This window comes from Chiloscyllium punctatum, chromosome 37 (genome assembly GCF_047496795.1).
Source record: "Chiloscyllium punctatum isolate Juve2018m chromosome 37, sChiPun1.3, whole genome shotgun sequence".
Lineage (NCBI taxonomy): Eukaryota > Metazoa > Chordata > Chondrichthyes > Orectolobiformes > Hemiscylliidae > Chiloscyllium > Chiloscyllium punctatum.
In genome coordinates this window covers 48,169,926-48,194,480 of record NC_092775.1, presented here as the reverse complement: position 1 = coordinate 48,194,480, position 24,555 = coordinate 48,169,926, and the positions used below count along the sequence as shown (strand labels likewise).

General features: G+C 40.4%; 1 protein-coding gene across 2 annotated transcripts in view; it reads right to left on the bottom strand.

Moving 5' to 3' along the window:
- Positions 1-4,446: 4,446 nt before the first annotated feature.
- Positions 4,447-24,555, bottom strand: part of LOC140463088 (microtubule-associated protein RP/EB family member 1-like) — an 85,486-nt gene continuing 65,377 nt past the window's right edge. For both annotated transcript variants that reach the window (XM_072556797.1, XM_072556798.1), the window contains exons 6-7: positions 21,503-21,655; positions 4,447-5,297 (exon numbers count right to left, since the gene is read on the bottom strand). In XM_072556797.1, the coding sequence (XP_072412898.1) occupies positions 5,238-5,297; positions 21,503-21,655 (213 nt within the window). In that variant the 3' untranslated portion in view covers positions 4,447-5,237. The remainder of the gene's footprint in view (positions 5,298-21,502; positions 21,656-24,555) is intronic.

Here is a 24,555-nt window from a genome sequence, read left to right as displayed (position 1 = left end):
AATTTAGCTTGGCCAATTCACCTAACTGGCACATCTTTGGACGCGGGGAGGAAACCTACACACAGACACAGGGAGTATGTGTAAATTCCACATAAACAGTTGCCAGAGGCTGGAATTGAACCTGGGTCCCTGGAGCTGAGAGGCAGCAGTGCTCACCACTGAGCCACTGTGCTCTTTGTTTCAGTCCTAAACCTTCTATCCCTGAATTGTGACCCCTGGTTCTAAACTCACTTGTCATCAGGAATACCCTTATGTTTATACTGTCCAATCTGAGACAGTTTGAGATCCACCATCATTCTTTTAAACTCCAATGAATATCATCCTAACCGATCCAGTCTCTCCTTGTACATCAATCCAGTCAGCCCAAGAATCAGAAAATCTTCATTGCACTCCCTCCATAGCCATAACATCCTCAGATGAAGGAGGCCAAAACTGCACACAATACTCCAAGTGTGGTCTCCTCAAGGCCTTGCACAATTGCTGCAAGATGTTCCCACACCTGTACATGAATCTACTCACTATTAGGGCTAACATACCTTTGCTATCTTATTGTCTCCTGTACATGCATACTTTCAGTGACTGGTGTACCATGACACCTAGGTCTTGTTGCAGCTTCCTTACTGAACCTATTGCTATTCAAATAAATCTGTCTTCCTGTTTTTGCATCAAGTGGATGACCTCATGTTTATTGAGTTTAAAAAAAATCACAACACCAGGTTATAGTCCAACAGGTTTAATTGGAAACACTAGCTTTCGGAGCACTGCTCCTTCATCAGGTGATTCCACCTCATGTTTATCCACATTATAATTCATCTGCCACACATTTTCCTACTCACCCAATTTGCCCAGATCATACTGAAGCATCTCTGCATCCTCCTCACAGTTCATTCTTCCAATCAACTTTGCATTGACACTTCATGACTTTGAAAGTTTATCTATTCTCTCAATTTGCAGCACACGACTTTCAAACAGGTGTGCCATAAAAACCAATAGGAAGATCAAGCTTCAAGATTCAACTGTAGCAATATCATTTACTCCTTGACAGCAGAGAGGTGAGGACAATTACGGATGTCAATCTACAGTACTTCACAGCTATATTTCCATCATCCATTGGTCTCTTATCAAAATTACTACCATAGCAAGTCACTGTAGCTTATAAAGACACTTACAGCTGAGGGAAAAAAAAATTCCTTTTCTTAGTTTGAAACAAAGGAGTGCCCTTTTAAAACAAGGGCTCCTAGTTTTAGATTTATCCATAAGAGGAATCATGCTTTCAATATACATCAAAATAAGCTCCTTTAGGATCTTACATGCTTCAATTAACTCTTTAAACTCAAGGATACAGGTGAGGAAATAAAGCATTTGGTTTTGAAAAACTCCTGAACATTTACCAAAATATTTGTAAATGTTCATATGCATTACATACACATGTCTCTCTAGGTCAGAGCAAGAAAATCAGAAACAGCATATTGCTCTTTAAGTCATGCAATATATCTACTTATCATCAGCGACTCATTTATTGATGCCAGTTAAGATATGAGAATTTTTTATATCTAATAGAAGTGACTTGTGACTTAGCTACTTTTTCTTAAAATTGAGGAATTGACAAAGATTTTTATATCAAAATCTATACAGAAGTTCATAATCAGAATTCAAGAGATTTCATTCAAAAGAATAATCCAATCTCAGTGCATAACCATTAACTTGAGCATGTTTATTTGTAGGTCAGATTTGGACTTATGCAAAACACTATAAAAAGACCCTAACACCTGAAACACAAGGGCATAGTGATACATCTTGTCAGCTTATAGAATTATCTGTCACCCTTAGCTCAGTCTTTCCATGAGATTTTCATCTCTTCAGATGATTCCCTATTTGCCCTGGACTCTCAAGAAAAGTTCTTCTATTGCTCTAATGATTTTTAGTATTGCTGAAAAAAAAACATCTTGTTGAACCTTTTCATCTTTCAGGCATCAGAACAATTCACGAGAATACCAATGTAAAGGGGAGCGACATCTCTATCAGTTAAAGCCCACTTATCAACAAGCTGTACGCTTTTTATACAATATAAAACATTCTTCTTCACACAAATCTGAATTCTGAGTTGAGTTACTTTGGCCCAATTGAAACATACCTTTAAAAAAAATGACAAAAATCAAGCTTTTCAGAATTAGAACAAAGAAAAAAAAATCTTCCACTGTAGATTATTTAACAAAACAGTAAACAACTTGTATATTTTGCAATAACGACTCTTGATCAAGTAAGAAATGTAAAAAAAAGAGGTGCATTCATAATACCACTACGTATAACTAAGTGAAAAAGGGTCAAGCAAGAACTGGAGCTTTTGAAAAGGGAGATACTGTCTATGTAGGATCACTTCCTGCCAAATACCTATGGTAGGTGGATATGTATTACAAATTTTTGAGAAGATTTGAAGCTCAGATTGGTAAGTAGGTTAGCCCACTGAGTTGGAAGGTTTGTTTTCAGATGTTTCATCACCATGACTAGGTAACATCAATCAGTGAGAGTCTCCAGTGAAGTGCTGGTGGTATGTCCCACCTCCCCATTTAGAGGTCTTGGTTCCTTAAGGTGGGAGAGGTCATTTCCAGTTCTTTTTTTCAAGGAAAGATAGATGGGATTTAAGTATGTGTGTTTATTGATGGAGTTTTAGGTAGAATGCCATGCCTCTAAGAATTCTCGTGTGTGTCTTTGTTTCGCTTGTCCTAGGATGTGTGTGTTGTCCCAGTCAAAGTGGTGTCCTCCTTTGTATGTATGGAAACTAGTAATAGTGGGTCATTGGTGTTCATGTATCCTGGTGGCACGTTTCCTGCTTGTATATCCAATGTAGTTTTTTTTTAAAAAACAGTTCTTAGGGTATTTTGCAAATGATGTTAAGCTTTGCTGGTAGTATCTCATAGATCCTTTAGGTTCATTAGTCGCTGTTTAAATGTGTTGGTAGGTTTGTGGTCTACCATGATGCCAAGGGTTCTGAGTAGTCTGGAAGTAATTTCTGATGTCTGATGCAAGGTAACATGGCTATAGTTTTTGGTTGCAAAATGCCTGATTATTTGGGTTTGTTTCTGAGGAATCAGTGGATTGTGTTTATTGGATAGCCCTGTTTTGGAAACTGCGTAGATATTTTTCTTCTGCTGTTTGTAGTTCTTGGGTGCTGCAGTGTGCTGGTGCTCATTGAAATAATGTCTTGAAGCAGCTCAGTTTGTGGCTGTTGGGATGAAGAAAAATATCTATATAACGTTTTCAAGAAAAAAAAGTATCCAATAAGCACAATCCGCTGATTCCTCAGAAATAAACCCAAACAAGCAGACACAACAAAACCAAAAACCATAGCCACATTACCTTATATCAAAGACATATCAGAAATGACTTCCAGACTACTCAGAACCCTTGGCATCGTGACAGGCCACAAACCTACCAACACACTTAAACAGCAACTAATGAACCTGAAAGGATCCATCAAATACCACCAGCAAAACTAATGTCATTTACAAGATGCTGCGCAAGAACTGTAAAAAAACACTACATCGGACAAACAAGCAGGAAACGTACCACCAGGACACATAAACACCAATTACCCACTATTACTAGCTTCCATAAATACAAAGGAGGACACCACTTTCACTGAGACAACACACATCCTAGGACAAGCGAAACAAAGATACACATGAGAATTCTTAGAGGCATGGCATTCTAACCAGAACGCCACCAATAAACACATCAACTTAGATCCCAAACACCTTCCCTTAAAAAAAAAGAACCAAAAATGACATCACCCACCTTAAGAAACCAAGAACTATAAATAGAGGCGGGGCATACCACCAGTGCTTCACTGCAGACTCGCACTGATGTTACCTAGTCATGGTGACGAAAGATCTGAAAACAAACCTTCCAGCTCAGCGAGCCAACTTAGATACTTATGAATACATATTCTAAAATGATTCAGTTATTCACTCCCCTAAAAATGGTAAAGGTGACTTTTTTTTTGTTAGGTTGCTTGAACCAAAGATGTAACATTCCTAACAAGTATGACAGAAGAATAGAACTTAAGAACAAATCTAAAATAATTATTAGACAAAGGATAACCACAAAATGGTGGCAAGTAAATGACAAAATACACTTTAGATTGCTTTTTAATAATTTTCAATGTACAAAAAAGGGCAATTTATTTGTTACACTATGGACAAATTTCCAACTAGAAAGGAAACAGAGGCAGAAGAAAATCATATTTCCATAATGTGGCCTAATTAACCTCCTTTCTGGTTCTAATCTTCACTGAACGAACTATCAACATCAGAACAAATGCAGTGATTAGCTTTAAATATTATAAGTGTTCGAATTAAATTAGCAATAAACTATTCTTTAGCAATGTTCTATATTTAATCAGAATATTTTAAAGATTATAAATGTACCAACATTTCCAACAGACAATTTTGTTGAAATATCAAACTTTATTGTTAGTAGAAATTGATTTGAGTAGAAAAACACCCTGTAGTTTTAAGACCAAGTTTTGATTTTTCTTACAGCATACTGAATCTTAGGGCAGTAGAAGGAATAAAGGCCACAGAAGAATTCAGGAAATATTTCACCGCTGTAGTACAACCACAATGGCTGGAGGGAACATTTGGCACCACAACGATTTCCTGCAGTTGATCTAATGTCAATTTCACCATACAAAATTCATGCAAAGTATTTATAGCCAAGTCATTCTTGCACATCAAATGAACTGGCTTGCCACATACAACAAATTTTGGACACGCTATAACTATCAACATACAACTGAATGTATAAAGATCTGAACCATTCTATACACTTTCTGTTACAGTGCAATTTACAGTCATTATCATGCAGTGATCATTCTATCAACAACCTTTTTAACACTGTCCAAGAGCATGTCAGCTTTTAGTGGTGGCAAAAGCATCAAGATGTTACAATAGCACTCTGAAGGACCTTCAAGAATTTCTACTTCTACACCTGCAAGTGTTGCTCAGATGTAAAAGTGTAGAAGCAATCATTGTTAAATATGGACTGAAACTTCTGCAAAGTGCACTTTAGAAAGGAGGTACATTTTAATTTTGCTTACACTAACAAAATTACAAACAAAGCTCTTTTGACTTTACAGAAAATAAAGAGAGTGTCTTTTCCTTTGTTGATGTGCACATGCACACATGATTTTTGACAAGCTATTCCAATCATGGATATGCTGCATCCAAGTAATAAGTTTAATACTCTTCTTGTTCTTCTGGTTGTTCATCTGCTACATCTGGCACAGCAAACCCTTCCTGAAACGAAAGTATTAAGATTTTATAAAATAACATTCAAATTAAGCAGAAATTATCACTAATAACTTAAATGGACTTGAATCTATCAGTTTAGTTTAGGATTGCCTGAATTTCCAACAGAATTTTAAAAATTATATTTCCTTAAAATGCACTATTATAAAACCCAATAGATCTTTCAACTGAAAGGCAATCTGAAATCATAAACAGTTAGGATGCTCAAAATTTAGCTCTATCTTTTCTAAGATTGCAAAAAAAGCAATTTAAGATGCCTCAGTAATTGATAGACTGCACACATCTGTGTGTTGGAAATTTTTTCTTGCAGAGTGAAGAGCTAAAAATAATTCAAAATCCCAAATGGAGATATCAGCTTTCGGAAACAAAACACTTATCCAGACAGACAGTCAGAAGGATGAAATGCATGCGGTGAGTAAAGGTGAAGTAGCCTAGTATCTTATTTCATTTTAAAACACAAGTTCATGGAAATTAAATGAATTCAATCATAACCATTCTTCCATTACAAAATAATGCAGTTTAAGAATGGAAGTCTCTCATTACGTTGTGATCACTTAGTCTGCCTTCTAAAGAACACAGAACATAGAACATAGATAGAACATAGAACAATACAGCACAGAACAGGCCCTTCGGCCCACGATGTTGTGCCGAACTTCTATCCTAGATTAAGCACCCATCCATGTACCTATCCAAATGCCGCTTAAAGGTCGCCAATGAATCTGACTCTACCACTCCCTCGGGCAGCGCATTCCATGCCCCCACCACTCTCTGGGTAAAGAACCCACCCCTGACATCTCCCCTATACCTTCCACCCTTCACCTTAAATTTATGTCCCCTTGTAACACTCTGTTGTACCCGGGGAAAAAGTTTCTGACTGTCTACTCTATCTATTCCTCGATCAAGTCACCCCTCATCCTTCGCCGTTCCAACGAGAAAAGGCCGAGAACTCTCAACCTATCCTCGTACGACCTACTCTCCATTCCAGGCAACATCCTGGTAAATCTTCTCTGCACCCTCTCCAAAGCTTCCACATCTTTCCTAAAGTGAGGCGACCAGAACTGCACACAGTACTCCAAATGTGGCCTAACCAAAGTCCTGTACAGCTGCAACATCACCTCACGACTCTTGAATTCAATCCCTCTGCTAATGAACGATAATACTCCATAGGCCTTCTTACAAACTCTATCCACCTGAGTGGCAACCTTCAAAGATCTATCTACATAGACCCCAAGATCCCTCTGTTCCTCCACCTGACCAAGAACCCTACCATTAACCCTGTATTCCGCATTCTTATTTGTTCTTCCAAAATGGACAACCTCACACTTGGCAGGGTTGAACTCCATCTGCCACTCCTCAGCCCAGCTCTGCATCATATCTAAGTCCCTCTGCAGCCGACAACAGCCCTCCTCACTGTCCAGTGTAGACTGAATGGTTGAATGGCCTCTGTCAACACTGGAAGGATTCTATGGTTCACACAAAACTGATTAATGGCGGTCATACAGACAAAAAATAATTACTAATGGATCTGATCATGAGTAACATAGATATGGTTACCCACCTGAAAAAGATAGCACTGAAAGGGAATGACTTCAAGACCATAAAATATGTTTGATACTTAAATTTAAAGGATAAAGTTTCAGGAGAGGAAGGTGGAGAGAAGAGAGGAGAGGAGAGGATGGGGGTGATTTACTGAGGCAGTGGTGCAAAACATTCAAATCTGTAGTAATGCGAATTGCGGATGTGCTGATTCTGGATACACTGTTTATCTTCAAGTTTTATAGGGAGACACTAAGAATGTTAATGTTTATAAAAAGCTATACTTTAAATTGTTTATTTAGATTCAAGCTAGAATTAAGGGAGTGCCACAGGATGACTAATTAGCAGTTCTATACAAGGCCCATATGAGTCATGTAACAGTGGCAACAGCCTCTTGGGAAGGGATAGGGTCCACACAAAGCCACTGTAGTATCAAGTCTCTCTTCACCCCACCCAAAGATAAAACAGAACCTATCAGAAATGCAAGAATCTAAAAGGACAACAAGAGGCACAGCCAGTTCTGCACCTAATGTACGGAAAACTCTGTTTTTATTAATAACTACACAGAAGCCAGATGGAAACTCACACTCAGAATAAGATTGCAGGAATTTAAATAAGGTTAGAACATGCAGGTAGCTTTTTTCCTGGAGGGAGGAATCTCTAGGGTAATCCTAATCATGGAAGCCAGTCATCTGCCCAGGAAAGGAAAAGAATTAGTAACCTGTCAGGAGTGGAAATGAAGTTTGAACCAATTCTGAGAAACTAAGACCATAATACACAGGAGCAGAATTAGGCTATTTGGGTGAAGTCTGCTTTGTCATTTGATCATGGCAGATATGTTTCTCAACCCTATTCTCCTGCCTTCACCACATAACCCTTAAATCATAGAATTATAGAATCCCTATACTGTATTGAGGAATGCCATTTGAGTCTACACCGACCCTCAAAAGAACACCCCACCCAGTCCCACTCCCCTACCCTATCCCTGTAACGCTGCAATTGCAATTGGGCAATCCACCCAAACTGCACATCCCTGGATACTATGGGTAATTGAGCACGGCCAATCCACCTAATCTGTACATCTTTAGTCTGTGGGAGACAACCCAGAAGAAACCCAAGCAAACTCCACACAGACAGTGGCCTGAAAAACAGAATCAAACCCTAGTCCTTGGTACTGTGAGGCAGCAGTACTGAACCGCTGTGATTCCCTGTCAAAATCAAGGGCCTGTGTCTTAAATACATTCAAATTCCTCATTTCAGTTCTAAAGCCACTTCACTGAGGGTGTCCAGTCGGGTCCTAATCTCACCTACTAGTAGAAATATCTTCATGTTCACCCTATCAAGGCCTCTTCGTACTCTGTAAATTTCAATTAGATCATCCCTCATACTTCTGAACGCAACTGAGTACAGAACCAGAGTTCTGAACTATTCCTCATTTGACCAATTGTTCCATCCCTGGGATCATTCTTTTAAACCTCCTCTGGACCTCCTCTAATGCTAGCACATCCTTCCTTGGATACAGTGCCTAAAACTACCTAAAATACTCCAATGCAGTCCAAATAGTGACTTTACTGCCTCAGCAGTGCAACTGCCAACTGAACCTGCATGTTAACATTAAGAGAATCCTTAACCAGGACTCCCAAGTCCATCTGCACTTTAGATTTGTTAAGCCTTGTTGTTTCGAAAATTGTTTATGCCTCTATTCTTCCTATCAAAGTGTAAAACCTCACATTTTCTCACATTGTATTCCATCTGTCACTTCTTTGCTCACTCTCCTAGTCTGTCCAAGACCTTCTATAACCTCCCTGCTTCCTCAACACTGCATGCCTCTCCACCTATTTTTGTCATCTACAAACTTAACAAAAAAGCCCTCAGTTCCTTCGTACAGAACATTTGTGTATAACAATGAATAATTTTGGCCCCAATACAGACCTCCACTGGTCACTGACTGGCATTCTAAAAAGACCCCTTTCTCCCTAGTCTCCGTTTTCTGCCAGACTACCAATCACCCATCCACGTTAGTACCTTGCTTGGCTGTTATCTTAAGTCTCCTGTGCAGCATCTTGTCAAAGGCCTTCTGGATCATGTCCACTGGCTCTCATTTGTCTAACTTGCTTATTTCATCCTCAAAGAACTCTAACGGATTTGTCAGGCATAACCTCCCGTTGACAAGGCTGTGCTTTTTTACCATGCACTTCCAAGGACTCCACAATCTTATCCTTAATAATAGACTCTAAAATCTTACCAATGACTGAAGTTAGGCCAACAAGCCTATAGTTTTGTCCTTTGCTTTCCTTACATTAGCCATTTTCCAGTCCTCCCTGACTCCAGTGATTCCTGAAAGATCACCATCGATACTCCATCCCCTGAAGTTCTGTTAGGCTAGGTGATGTCTTTCACCATGAAAACTGATGCAAAATACGATTAAGTTCCTCCATTTCTTTGTTCCCAATATTATCAGTTCTCGAGCCTCACCGGCCACTCACCTCTCTTACCTTTTATATATCTACAAAAACTACTGCAATCTTCTTTTATATTACTACCTAGCTTACTCTCATATTTCATCTTCTCCCCACTTATTGCTTTATTAGATTTTCTCTGCTGGTTTTTACAAGGCTTTCCAATCCTCTAGCTTCACCACATCGTATGCTTTTTCTTTTGCTTTTATGCTGTTCTGGACTTCCCTGATCAGCCCCATGGTTGCCTCATTCTCCCCTTAGAAGGTTTCTTCCTCCTTGGAATAAATTTCTGCTTGCCTCCCGAATTAGCTCCAGAACCTCTTGCCATTTTGCTATACAGTCTTCCCTGCTCATTTCCTCCTTTTAATCATCTCTAACCAGCTCCTCTTTAGTGTCTTTGTAGTCAACTTTACTCAATTGTAATACCATTACATCTGATTCTAGCTTCTCCTTCTCAAACTGCAGGGCGAGTTCAATCATATTATGGTCATTTCCCCATAAGAGTTCCTTCATCTTAACTAATTATGTCTGATTCATTACACATCACCAAATTCCGAATTGCCTGCTCCTGAGTGGGAACTACAAGGTACTCTAAAGAACTATCTTGTAGACATTCCACAAATTCCTTTTCTTGGGATTTGCTACCAACCTGACTGTCCAGTCTACCAGCACACTGAAGTCCTTCATGATTATTGTAATAGTGCCTTTCTCACATGCCTTTTCTATCTCCTAGTATGCTTTCTTTCTCTCATTTCGACTATTGTTAGGAGGCCTGTACACAACACCCATCAGGGCGATTTTCCTTTGCAGCTCAACACAGATTCTGTGCCTTCTGACTCTATCACTTTGCTACCGATTCCTTTCTTACTAACAAGGCAACCCTCCACCCTCTGTCTGCTTCTTGTTTTAATAGAAGATGTATCTTTGGATATTTACTTCCCAGCCCTGATCCCCTTGTAAGCCATGTCCCTGTGATACTGACATCATATCTGCCAATTTCATCTGCATTACAGTTAATTTACCTTGCTTCATATATTGCATGCATTTAAATGCACCCTCAATCCCATGTTGACTGACCCCCTTCTCATAGCTGTCCCCTCATCTGCTGTGGCTGAAGTTAAGACTCCTGCCCTTTTCTATATCCTGTAAAAACAAGGACTGCAGATGCTGGAAACCAGATTCTAGATTAGAGTGGTGCTGGAAAAGCACAACAGTTCAGGCAGCATCAGAGGAGCAGGAAAATCAACATTTTGGGCAAAAGCGCTTTTCTATACCCTGTCCTTTTACTTGTTCTGGAAACTTTAATACCTTCTGCTGAGCCCTCCCAACCCCTTTAACTTTCCAAAATTTTCCATGCAACTGAATCCACTCCCCACTAATTAAAGCCTTATCTCAACAGCCCTAGTTATGTGAATCACCAGGACTCTGGTGCCAGCATGGCCAATATGGAGCCCATTCCAAATGAACAGCTTGCTCCTTCCCCAGGACTGGTGTCAATGTCCCATGAACTTGAACCAGTTTATCCCACACCAATGTCATAGGTTTACCTCCTTAATCTTGTTGAAACTGTGCCAAATTAAACTGCCCACTTATAAGTGGTGTGAAGTGTAGTGGTGGTAGGGGATTTTTAGTCTTTTTTTAAGCTAAAAAGGAGGGGACCACTTTTCTATAGTCTAGAGTGTTATGTTGTCTACAAAAAAGATGTGTAGGCAATATTTTTGGTTTGTTACCAACAAAATCTAAAACTTGAAATTATATCATGTGATCCCTTCTGGTCAACGGAAATTCAAGTATCCTGCAAAAAGTCAGCAGCCCCTACAGTAATTCTAACACTAGGTATTCCATATTTTACTGGGTCATCACGCCATTTTTGGAATACTTTCCTTGCAGCCAAGCCAAAAAGGGAAAGCAAGCAGGGATCAAGTCTTAAGACAACAAAATCAGAATATTTAAATATAGCAAGTAGACCACAAGTTGACGCACTATTGGGATTCTTGGAAATTCTATACACAGGAAGCTGAGAGCGCTCATGAGAAATCAAGTTGCCAGTTAAGCAGTATCCAGCACTCTGGATTAGTTAATTCTTTTAATTTAACCAGTCATGTTAAATGATACGCATGCATAGATAGTAGCACAACAGCAAACTAGTAAAGGGAGCACCATTATATATAAAAGTAAAAAGTGTTTGCATTCAGCGATGATGGATGAACATAAAAGTAGTCACAAAAAGTAGTCATTCTTAATTGAAGGACTTTTGCCTGAAACTTCAATTTTCCTGCTCCTCAGATGGTGCTTTGCCTGCTGTGCTTTTCTCCAGCATCCGCAGTACCCACCTTTTGCCTAAAAGTAGCCACAGACTGACTAACATTTCAATTATGCTAGCGTCATAATAGTAACGTTTTTCATTCACATCATTTCATATTTTATCAATGGTGATAAGTAAGTTGTTTAAAAGATTAAAAAAAAGGAGACAGAAAATCTGGCAATACCGATCCAGGATACATCGTTTGCATCCTATGCAAAAGCCATTGCAATATCAAGAATTTGACATACTGAAAGAGACTGCAGGAATTAAAGCAATTTCAGGCAATGAACTTGTTTGATTGGTTCCAAGTACACTGAAGTTGCACAGTGTTAACAGTAAGTTGCACTGAATGGGATTCTAGTGGTTGCACAGTCCAATAAATAAAAGACTGAGAAGGATGCATCATTGTGGCTAAATAAGGAAGCTTCGAAGTTGGTGTTCGTTAAGATTGGGCAGGTATTAAGGATCAGAAAAAATAATAAAGTAGTTGACATCACCACAGAACACACCAGATGGCCTCCTTCTTTAGAGACTGCAATTTCCCTTCCCAAGTGGTTAAAGATGCCCTCCAACGCATCTCGTCTACATCCCGCACCTCCGCCCTCAGACCCCACTCCTCCAACCATAACAAGGACAGAACGCCCCTGGTGCTCACCTTCCACCCGACCAACCTTCGCATAAACCAAATCATCCGCCAACATTTCTGCCACCTCCAAAAAGACCCCACCACCAGGGATATATTTCCTTCCCCACCCCTTTCCGCCTTCCGCAAAGACCGTTCCCTCCGCGACTACCTGGTCAGGTCCATGCCCCCAAACAACCCACCCTCCAATCCTGGTGCTTTCCCCTGCCACCACAGGAACTGTAAAACCTGCGCCCACACCTCCTCCCTCACCTCTATCCAAGGCCCTAAAGGAGCCTTCCACATCCAAAGTTTTACTTGCACATCCACTAATATCATTTATTGTATCTGTTGCTCCCGATGCGGTCTCCTCTACATTGGGGAGACTGGGCACCTCCTAGCAGAGCGCTTTAGGGAACATCTCCGGGACACCCGCACTAATCAACCACACTGCCCCGTGGCCCAACATTTCAACTCCACCTCCCACTCTGCCGAGGACATGGAGGTCCTGGGCCTCCTTCACCGCCGCTCCCTCACCACCAGACGCCTGGAGGAAGAATGCCTCATCTTCCGCCTCGGAACACTTCAACAGTTTCCTCATTTCCCCTTCCCCCACCTCACCCTAGTTCTAAACTTCCAGCTCAGTAACTGTCCCCATGACTTGTCCGGACTTGTCCTACCTGCCTATCTTCTTTTCCACCTATCCACTCCACCCTCTCCTCCTTGACCTATCACCTTCATCCCCTCCCCCACTCACCCATTGTACTCTATGCTACTTTCTCCCCACTCCCACCCTCCTCTAGCTTATCTCTCCACGCTTCAGGCTCACTGCCTTTATTCCTGATGAAAGGCTTTTGCCTGAAACATCGATTTCGAAGCTCCTTGGATGCTGCCTGAACTGCTGTGCTCTTCCAGCACCACTAACCCAGAGTCTAACAGAAAGCTACCTAATAACATGTAGAAACTCTTGCTAGCTTTTTGTAAGTATTTAAAAAGAACATAATTATTACTAATATTGACTGTCAATAGAAGCCAGGGAATTGACAATAGAAAACAGCAGAGGCATTAAACAGGCAATGTATGCATCTGTCTTCACTGTAGAAGACTTAGGAAACTTACAATAGGTGCTTGAAAAATTAAGAGAAAGCGAATAGGAAACTTAGAATAACCACCTGAAATAACTCCACAGATGCTGATATCCCATCACCAAGTCACCCTTTATTTACACACAGAGAATCCTTGACACTGAGCCAGCTCCCTCAGAGTCAGCAGAATCTCTGACACTCATGTTTATATTTGTCGGCCAGGGCTCTCTGGCTATTAATATGGTCGAATCAAGGAACATATTCTACGAACTCTACCTGGCTGACCTCATGACATCTCACTATGCACATCCAGCCATTTTGAGTGAGCATCACAATAGCGAAGAATATGGAGCCCATAATATGATACTGCATAGCCAGTGTATCACCTACTCCAGGGTTTACCCAGCAGTTCCCACGAATGTGGGGGAGATGCAGCGGTAATATTGTGTCCCACCAATGCAACTATGTCTGCATTCAATTCTGGCTACCAGACATAACTTCTTACCAACATCACTTTGAAATCCCTGGATGACCCAATATCTTAGCCAATATCTGGACAATCACTCTTGCTCCCCATAATATGCTGTCCTCTACTCTGACCTGGGTTCTCCAGGTCCGAAAAAAGTTTCAATTCAAGTTGTGAAAGCCTTTTGGTTCACCCCATCCTGACCAGCTGTGTGTTTTGCCAGGACTGGATCCTTCTGTGTCCAAAGTTTAATACGGTCAGCTGTGTCCATAAAATTTAAAAGCACTGTTAGTGTTCAGCCGGTGGGAAGTGGCTTAATGCATCCGCATTTGCTATTTAGCCTCTCAGAGTGTTCCAATTTGTAACTGTATGCACATAATATTACAGCCCACCACGGAATTTGGCCTGAAGCGATAAACAGCATTGTCTTGTCCTCGAAGTACATCGAGCAGGGGTTTCAGATCCATTATTATTACAAATTTATGTCCATAGAAGTATTGGTGGAGATTCCCGACTCCAGGCATAACTACCAAACCTCCTTTTTCTATCTGGGTGTATTTCCAGTCTACATGAAAAAAAGTTCTAGATGCATCCGCCTTTGGACGTTCCTCACCACTGGGCCACCTAAAAGCCAATGTTACCCCAATGCCATACCGATCACATGTCAATATCAGATCTCACTTGGGATCATAGTGTGCCAGCAACTTAGAGAATGATAGCTGTTTCTTCACTTTTCCAAAAGCTATGGCTTGGCTAAGTGATCATTTCCAAGGTGGAGAGTTTTTAAAGAGTTGATCCAAAGGTGCCAAGATGGAGGCCAGGTTATGTATGAACTTTCTGTAATAGTTCACTAGCCTAAGGAAAGACCTAAGCTCCAGTACTGACATGGGAGCTGGGGCACTTTTGATTGCCCTCGCTTTATCTTCCAATGGCCATACTTTGGACTTGTTGACTCTAGCCCAAGCAGATCAACTGGGGTGCCTGAAACACATTTTCCCCTTCTAAGGCTTACGCCCGCCGGGGAGAAACATCTAAAGACTGATGTCCAAGTTTTCTAAGTGTTCCTTATCGGTGTTCCCTCTGATTAGCATATCATATAGATAAATGGTGACCTGAGGTAGACCTTGCAAAACGCTCTCTATCATCCGCTGGAAAATTGCACAGGCAGTCTCTTATATTGGTACAAATCCCTATGGGTATTAATTATAGCATACTTGTAGGAATCTTCATCTAACCACAATTGCAAGCACACATGGGTCATGCCCAGCTTTGAGAAGAGCAGGCTGCCAGCTTTGTATATAAACCCTCTACATGCAAGGGATTGGGTTTTTATCCAGCTGCAAAAGGCAAATTACCATTTCTTTAAAATCTCCACAAAGGCAAACTGTCCCAATGGGCTTCACAATTGGTATGACTGGTACTGCCCATTTCACAAATTGGACAGGTGTGATGATTCCTTCACTTTCCGCCTCTACTTTTGCCCATGAGGCAAATGGCATTAGGTGGGCCATGCAGAATTGTGGAGTTGCTTCCTGGTTAACATGCAAGGTAGCAGTGTCTATTTTGAAAGTCCCCATACTTCCTTGAAAAAAATAGGATTTCACTCAGGCAGCCATTTTCTAACTGAAAAATGTTGAGCCAGCCTAAGTGAATCTTTCTTAACCAATTTCACTCTACCATTCTTGGGCCCAAGCCTTTTACTACAACCAATGGCAACTGAACCAGCGCTTCTCTAAGAGACCAGAACTGAAGTTGCACCCTTAATAAAGGTTCCCCGGTATAGGTTTTAGTTTAGCTGAGGTGTTGCGCAAACTTAAGGGCTGGAATCTATGGCGAATTTTGTTAAAAAAGGTACTGCGATCACTGAAGCAGCCTTGCCAGCATCAACCTCCATTAGAACCAGGTGACCATTTTACCAGACATTTATTTTGATTTGTTTCAATTTGGATGTTGCTAAGCGATGTAACTATTCCAAACCAGACACAAGTGGACTTTTCAGGCCTCGATTCTGGCCTATGAGTTTTTGTACTCCATTTAGGTGTAGTGGGGCTCTTTTGCTGTCTCGAGTCTGCATATCGTCACCACCTATAATGGCTTGCTGGCCTACATCCTGAAGAAAATTTTAAGTTTTAAAAAATGTTTGACCGAGGCTTAGCTTTGGAGTTTTGCTGTGGGCTGATCTGGAGTCCCTCTGTTCAGGATATATCCTGGAGTGAGACTATGCAACAGTCTTCACTCAAGTGGTGTTCCCCAAGCTTAATCAAACTGGCAAGGGTATCTGCTTCCATCAGAATACCCTACAACTCATACTCCACTTACCATATAATACAATGATAAAGCCAGTGATACCTGTTTGTAGTCCAGTTGGGTTTCAGCAAGTAGGTGCTTTTGCACGGTTACATTAACCCCACTTTCGTAGCCACTGAAATAACTCCAGAAGCCAGTAATCCCATCGCCAAGTCACCCTTCGTTCACATGTAGAGAGCCCTTGAGACTGATCCAATTCTCTCAGAGCCAGCTGTTAGCAGAACCTCTGACACTCCTGTTTATCTCTGTCAGCCAGGGATCACTGAGTGGACCAGATTAACACCCCTAATCAGGGAACTCATTCAATGAGGTCCACCAGGCTGACCTCATTACAACTACTACACACCAACACCAAGGAAGATATGCTGGGAAAACACCAAGACCTAACATCTGACAAGTTTCCAGGACCAGGTCGCATGCATTCTATGCTCTTAAAACAAGGACAGCAAGAAATAATATATTCCTTAGATTCTTGAAAGGCTCCAAAGGATTGGGAAATAACTAATGTAACATCATTATTCGAGACAAAAATGAGAAAAATACAGTCAATTAGTCAAACATCTCTCAAGGGAAAATAGCTAGAATCCATTATTGAGCCCATAGCAGGATCTTCAGAAAATCCTAATAAGATCAGGCAAAGGCAATGTAGACTTATGAAAGTGAAATATTGTTTCACAAATAGAGTTTGTTGAGCAAGTAACAAGGAGGGAAGGAACAAATATAGTAGAAAAGGGAGATCACATGGGCGTGCTAAATTTGGCACTGGATAAAATGCCGCATCAAAAGGTTACCATAAAGAGGAGCTTCTGTTGTACAGGATAAAATACATGAATGAACTGATTAGCTAGCAAGAAGCAGAGTTAATGCTCAGGCCTCAAACATACATAATATCATAATAACTTGGATGTGGGACTAAATGCATAGAAGCTAACTTTGCTAATGATACCTGATTTTGTAAGGAAGTAAATTCTGATAAGATGGTAGAGAAATTAGAAATGAATATAGATAAATTAAGCAGCTGGGCAAGAAGCAAAAAGGGCAGATGGAGCATAACTTGGGAAAATATAAACTTGCCAACTTAGCAGAAAACATAGGACAGTAGTATACTAGTCAGTTCTTTTATAACACGATAGTTGCATTCTTGTGCAATTCCATGTTATAGAAAAATCACACTTTAGAAGCAATGTTTGAAGTGTTGTGTTCACATTACAGCCACCACACGTTTTAAAAGTTCACGCTTTAGAAACAGGATCCCTAATTAGTCAATCACATTACATCGAATTCATGTTGCAAAATGCACATTACAAGAGAATGACCTGTACTTCAATGGAAAGAGACTGCAGAACTAGGACAGGGGTGTCCTGGTCCACTAATCACAAGTAGTCAGTTTTCAGGTTTCAAAAATACTAATGAAGGCATAAAGAACATTGGCATCTAGTATAAAAGGGGAATAGAACAAAAGAGTAGGGAAATTTGAATACAAAAAGTAAAAGCCTTGGTAAGACGATATCTGGAGTACTGTAGACATTTTTGTTCTAAATTTGAAAACACCACAATTGCATTAGAAGCAGTCCAGAGAGGGTTCAGTTGACTTATTCCGGTATGAAGGGCTTTTCTTATAAAGTTGAAAGATTGGGCCTACACCCATTAGTGTTTCAAAGAATGAAAAGTAATTGCATTAATACACAAGATCCGAGGGGACAAAAACAGAAATTGCAGGTGAAATTCAGCAGCTCAGGTAGCATCAGAACAAGTTCTGAAGGGTCATTGCATCTGAAATGTTAACTCTGTTTTCTCTCCACAGATACTACCAGTCATGCCAAGTTCCACTAGCAATTTGTTTCAGATTTCTAGCATCCACAATTTTTTGTTTCATTTTAGATCCTATGGGGAGGTAACAGGATGGATGCAGAGGAGAGGCTATAACTTGGATTAAGAGTAAACATTCTCTGTCAGAACAGATTTGAGGAGAAATTTCCTCAGGTTTTAGTCTCAGGAATTTTCTTCTCTGGAGAACAGTTGAGGCTGGATCTTCAAATTTACTTGAGACTGAATTAGACAGATGATTCTTGATAGACAAGACTGTCAAGGGTTATAGGGAATGTAAAAAGAAAAGTTGAATCAGATCACAGCATGATCTTACTGAATGATGGAGCAGTCAATGCAGAGAAAATACTCTCTCTCATTTGAAAATCTAAGTATAGGGGTCACTGTTTCAAAATAAGGGATCTCTTATTTAAGATAAGGGGGCATGTTATCAGAGGTACTTAGCCTTTGGAATCCACTTCCCCACAGACTATTGGGGATTATATCATGGAATACATTCAAACAAATGCTTTGATCTACAGAAGAATCAAGAATGACATACAGACATAGAAGTAGAGTTAAGGTCATAAGGAAACTAACTATGATGTTATTGAATCTAGAGCAGGCCCATTTGATCATACGACTGAGGAACAGTAGTCTATTCGGCTGAACTGTAATTTCCTGTAGACCCACATAGCCTTTGAATTCTTTCACCAATAAAGGATCCATTTGAGTTAGACTTAAAGACATTCAGTGACCTGCCTCCAATGCTGTCTGGGGAAGATAATTCTACAGGTCAATTCCTGCCCTCACCATTATACCCCCAGAAGAAAAGAAACCCTCACAAACTTGGACAGAATAAAAGTTTTGGCCCCAAGAACAGGTTGCAGGTGGCATTTAGTAGTATAGTTGCAGGGGAAGAAATAACTCAGGGCCATCTAAGTGTACGAGCACATTCACTGAACAATATGTGGAGCTGGCCTTTAGAGCTACAGGCACAGAGCTTCTCTTTACTTTGCAGACTTTTGGGGTGCAGAAGTATCAGATATCATTGATGGTTCACAATGCATACAATACCTAATTTGGATAAAGTAATTCAGTTTCGGACTTAATATTTTCTTCCATTTCTCAGAAAGCAATCAAGAATGTCACTTAAAGTGGCCTACTTCAAAAACAAGGTCAGTTTTTCAGTTGGCAGCACTTTCGATTGAGTCACTATATTGCATTCAGTGGAAACCCATACAGACAAGGGGAGAATATACAAACTCCACACAGACTGTTACCCAAGGCCGAAGTGAACCTGGGTATTTGGTGCTGTGAGACAGCAGTATTGACCACTGAGCTACCGTGTCACTGAGCTACCGTGTCACCCATAAATACAATGCCTCGAGTTTCCCAAATGATGCATTGTACATCTCAGTTCACCTGAAAGCAGCAAAACCAGACAGTTTAATGGCTTAGGTGAAAAATACATCCAGCACAAACTGAGTTTTTGCAATCTTTAATGCTAATTTTAAAAACTATACTGGAAGCATTCTAACAAAAATCCAGCAGCAGCCACAAAGCAAATTAAATCATTGGGGTAAGTATCTATTAAGTTTGCTGGCTTCCAAAGAGGTTTAAATGTTTAGTTTACTATGAAACGGATGAGTTTAGTTAATGGAGTTATTTTGAGACATTTTGGTTATATACAATCAGCTTATTCAGAAGGGATAGGTAAATCATCACATTAAATATGAAGTTCTTGTGCCAAATTTATTTTGAGCTGTATTTGGTTGCATCAAGTTCACTTTAAAAAAAAACAAGAAATTGGTTCAGTGTAAAAAGTTACATCATTAACCCGTCTCATTATGCTGACATATGGAAAACTTTGAAGTTCATGATATGGCAAAGAGGACTGGAAACTGAGCAACAATAATCCCAAAGAACAAAACAGAGACAAATTCCAGATTACCAAATACAGACAAAAAGTGAAAACTCTAGACAAGATCTATGAATAAAATAAGTAATATCTATCTTAATTATGCCATACAGTTGGTTCTACTATAATGCACTTTTCTCAACACAAATTGGCTATAATGCAATTGAAGAATTTAGACCATTAGTTGTAGAAAGCAAACTTTCCTTACCTATATTGCCTATAACATGATCCTGGTCCAATTAGTTTAAATGGCGCTGTTATCACACAATTTACTTACAGCGCGAGATCGCATGGAAACAAAACTATTATATCAGAACTGACTGCACACTCATTCATTGTAACAACTCAAAAATATATTTCATCTCATTTGGTACTTTTTCAATCACCTTTGATATTGGCAAAATATACATATAAAAGATCAGGCTAGGTAATTTGGGAATATGTTACATTGTTGTTTGGGGCAGCACGGTGGCCCAGTGGTTAGCGCTGCTGCCTCACAGAATCAGCATCCCTGATTCAATTCCAGCCTTGGGGAACGGTCGGTGTGGAGTTTGCGCATTCTCCCAGTGTCTGCGTGGGTTTCCCCTGTGTGTTCCGGTTTCTTCCCACAGTCCAAAGATGTGCAGGGCAAGTGAATTGGCCATGATTCCCCATAGTGTTAGGTACATTAGTCAGAGGGAAATGGTTCTGGGTAGGTTACTCTTCAGAGGGTTGGTGTGGACTGGTTGGGCCGAAGGGCCTGTTTCCACACTGTAGGAAGTCTAATCTAATCTAACACATGTAGCCATAAAGCAGTGAAAGCCAAATCCCATAAAATTAAGAGCAACTGAATTCAAGCAGCATTCTATGACAAACCTGAAAATTTAACAAGTAAAAAAAGTTTCTAAACAGTTTGTTCAAGGGTAGGTTTTATTAGTATGGGTTATTTGAATATCAGTGTTTAAGATTAGTTCTTAAGACTTCACAGCCACCATTACCCACTCCTAGCCTTTTATAGCTATGCATTTTTAAAAAAGGTATACCATTGGAATAATATCTAATATAAAAGATATATCCGTAATAAATTGTGCAGAAACATTTTGTGCGTGTTATAGTTTGGTCTGCACCTGAATTTACTCAAGCTCCCTGAGTCAGCACCTGCTGGTCAAAAATAGAGCCACTGACATTTAAGTAGGTTAAATTTAAGCATATAGTCATACAGCACGGAAACAGATCCTTTGGTACAACTTGCCCATCCAACCAAGTTTCCTAAACTCAACTATTCCCACTTGCCTACATTTGGCTCATACCCCCCCCCCGAAACCTCTCTTATTCACTTACCTATTCAAATGTCTTTTAAATGCTGTAACTGTAGCTGCATCTACCACTTCCTCTGGCAGTTTATTCCATATACCACCCTCTGAAAACGTTGCCGCTGAGGCCCCTTTTAAAATCTCTTTCTCCTCTTACCTTAAAAATATGTACTGGAAAATAAAATTCTCTGTGTGGACAGTTTCATTCAATCCAGATAAATTTTCTTTAATTACAATAATGTTAAATTTAAAAATGCAATTAGCTATTCTCCCCAAGAAAAGCAATCAGCATAGAAGATAACTTGGTAACACTCCACTGTGGTTAATCCACTATAAATGTTTTCAGGCACATGCACCAAGAAACCAAACTAATGTAGAAAGAAATAATTCTTACGTCTGTTGCATATAAAATCTCCACAATTCGCTGAATCACAGGATCATTGTCTTGTTCATTTTCTTGGCAGATTAATTCAATATTTCTCAGTTTCCCAAAATAAAAGTCTCTTTCCTTTTCAAGATCTTCAACTGTAATTTTTAGTACATTGATCTGTGCAAGCATAGAACATTAACTATAATAATGCAGAGATACTTTCATGCTCATTTCAAATTAAAACATTTGAATTTTTAAAAGATTAATTCAAGGTTTACTCTAACAAAACTAACATTTACATCAATTACATAAGTTAACAAGAGGGCACTCCCTTATAACCAAAAAATATCAGATCAATACTTGAGATATAGAATACAACGTCACTTTAATTTGTAATTAAATAAAAACCTGATCTACTGACCAAATATGATTAACACACTTCATATACCACTGTAACAAAGATATAAAATAATCAAATTTTAAATGTGAATTTGTGGGAGGTGTGTGGTGCTGGCTAAGCATTTATTGTCCATCCCCAATTAACCTGGAAAAGGTGGTGGTGAGCTGCTTTCTTGAACTGCTATCTTTGGGGTGGAGAAATACCCACAGTGCTATTTGGAAGGGTGTTCCAGGATTTTGACCCAATGAAAGTTCAGGAATAGAAATACAATTCCAAGTCAGGGTAACGCGCTGATTGCAAGAACTTGCAGGCAATGGTGTTCCCATGCATCTACTGTCCTTCCCCTTCTAGATGGCAAAGGTCACAGGTTTAAGTCTGCAGTCAGAGGACTTGTACATAGCACTGCTGTCACCTGTGGTGGAGGAAGTGTCAATCAGGCAGGCTGCTCTGTCATGGATGATGTCAAGCTAGTGTGTTTTTAGAGCTGCATACATCCAAGCAAGTGAAGTGCTCCATCACACCCCTGATCATGTGGATAGTGGATCAGCTTTGGAGAGACAACAGACGAGTTTCTTGCTGCCAGATTCCTAACTTTTGTCCTGTTCTTGTAGCCTCAGTATTTACATGGCTGGTCCAGTTTACCGTTAGTAGTAGCAACTCCCAGAAATGTTGATAGTGAGTGATTCAGCGATGGCAACTCCATTAAAATTCAAGGACTGATAATTAAGATTTCATCTTGTTGGAAACGATCATACATTTATGCACATGTGCTGGGCATTATGTTATTTATCAGCCCAAGCCAGGATGCTGGCTAGGTCTTGCTGCATATGGAAATTGACATCTTTAGTTTCAGAGGCTCTTGAACACAAAATATTAGCAAGTGTCCTCTTCCCAACCTTAAAAATAGAAGGTATTTGATAATGAAAGTAAACATGGTTGGGATTAGAACACCACTCTAAACACTTGTGGTAATGTCCTGGAGCCTTGGATGATTGACATCTCACAATCACAGCCATCTTCCTTAGTTGTAGGTGTGACTTCAACCAGAGGTGAGCTGTCCTTCCACTAACTCCAGTTTTTCTTGGGGTTCTTCCTGCCATACTTGGTCAAATGCTACCATAATGTCAAAGGCAGTCGCTCTCATCTCACCTGTGAACCAGCTCTTTTGTCCATGTTTGCATCAAGGCTGTAATGAGATCAGGAACTAAGTGGTCCTGGTGAAGCCCAAACTGATCACCAGTGAGCAGGTTGTTCCTTTGCAAGTGCCACTTGCTAGCGCTGTCGACACCTCCTTCCATCACTTTTTTTGTGATGGAAAATAGATTGATAAGACAGTACTTGACCAGCTTGAGTTTCTTCTGCATCTTGTGCACAGGACATACCTGGACAATATTCCACAATTTCCAGCAGACACTCGTGTTGGAGGTGTGCTGGAGCAGCTTGACTAGGGGTTCAGCTAGTTCTGGAGCACAGATCTTCAGTACTATTGCCAGAATGTTGTCAGGGTCCATGGCCTTTACTGTATCCAGTGTTTCCAGTTGTTTCAACCAATTTCATTGAAAACTGGAATCTGTGATCCTGGGGACTTCAGGAGGAGATCTGACTGGACAGAGTCAGGAAGCATGAGGGTTTGGAAAGACCTGGGTCTATACTTGGTATCACTACTCAAATTTAAAGTGCCAAGAGATAAGGGGGGGGGGGGGGGGGGGGGGGGAAAGAGGAGAAAAAAAAAAGTCACCATGGTTGTTGCTCTCAGGAAATCAAGCTCAAGAATGCAAGTGTGTGGACTGGATTCATTGTAATGCGATGTCAATGTAACTGATCACTTGGGTGAGATATTAACAACACACTAGTACCAGTGAAACTATACTCCAAGTATGGAGAGAAGAAATTGAAAACTAGAGGCAACAGGATATTTAGAAAATTATCGAAGACTGTCCTTCCCGAACAAAGAGCTGGACAATACCAAGGTTGAGGCAAGTAACATTTGTGCCACACAACGACCTTCACCATTAAGAGATGATCTAACCATTGCTCTTGGCATTCAATGACATTGCTATCACTGAGTCCTCCACTATGAACATTCTGTGGGAGACCACTGTCCAGAAACTGAATTGGACTAGCCAAGTAAATGGAGTGGTTGCAAGAGTGGTTGTAAAGGCTAGGCTGAGGGGTGCAAAGGACTTCTGGGAAGGTGAGTTTAACTGTTTAAAAACCTTACTTCAGGTGTCGGGGCCTCCATTTGCCGAAAGGTGTGAGGGAGGAGCGAAGGACTTCTGGGAAGTCATATTTGTGTGGTTGCGTTACCCCTAACACTACTCGGGTAGGGTCGCCCACCCATCCTCCTCCTCCTCTCTCCAAAAAAAAAGGCTCTATGCACCAGATTGGTAAGTAACGAGTTTATTTTTTATTCCTTATTTTTCAACAGTCTCTTTGGGAATTTAGAATAATGGGAATGGAGGTTAGGGCAATTGAATGTTCCTCCTGCAGAATGTGGAAGGTAAGGGTCACCACTAGTGTCCCTGCTGACTACATCTGCAGGAAGTGCACCCAACTCCAGCTCCTTGAAAGTCACGTGAGGGAACTGGAGCTAGAGCTGGATGAACTTCAGATCATTCAGCAGGCAGAGGGGGTTATTGAGAGGAGTAACAGGGAGGTAGTCACTCCTCAGGTACAA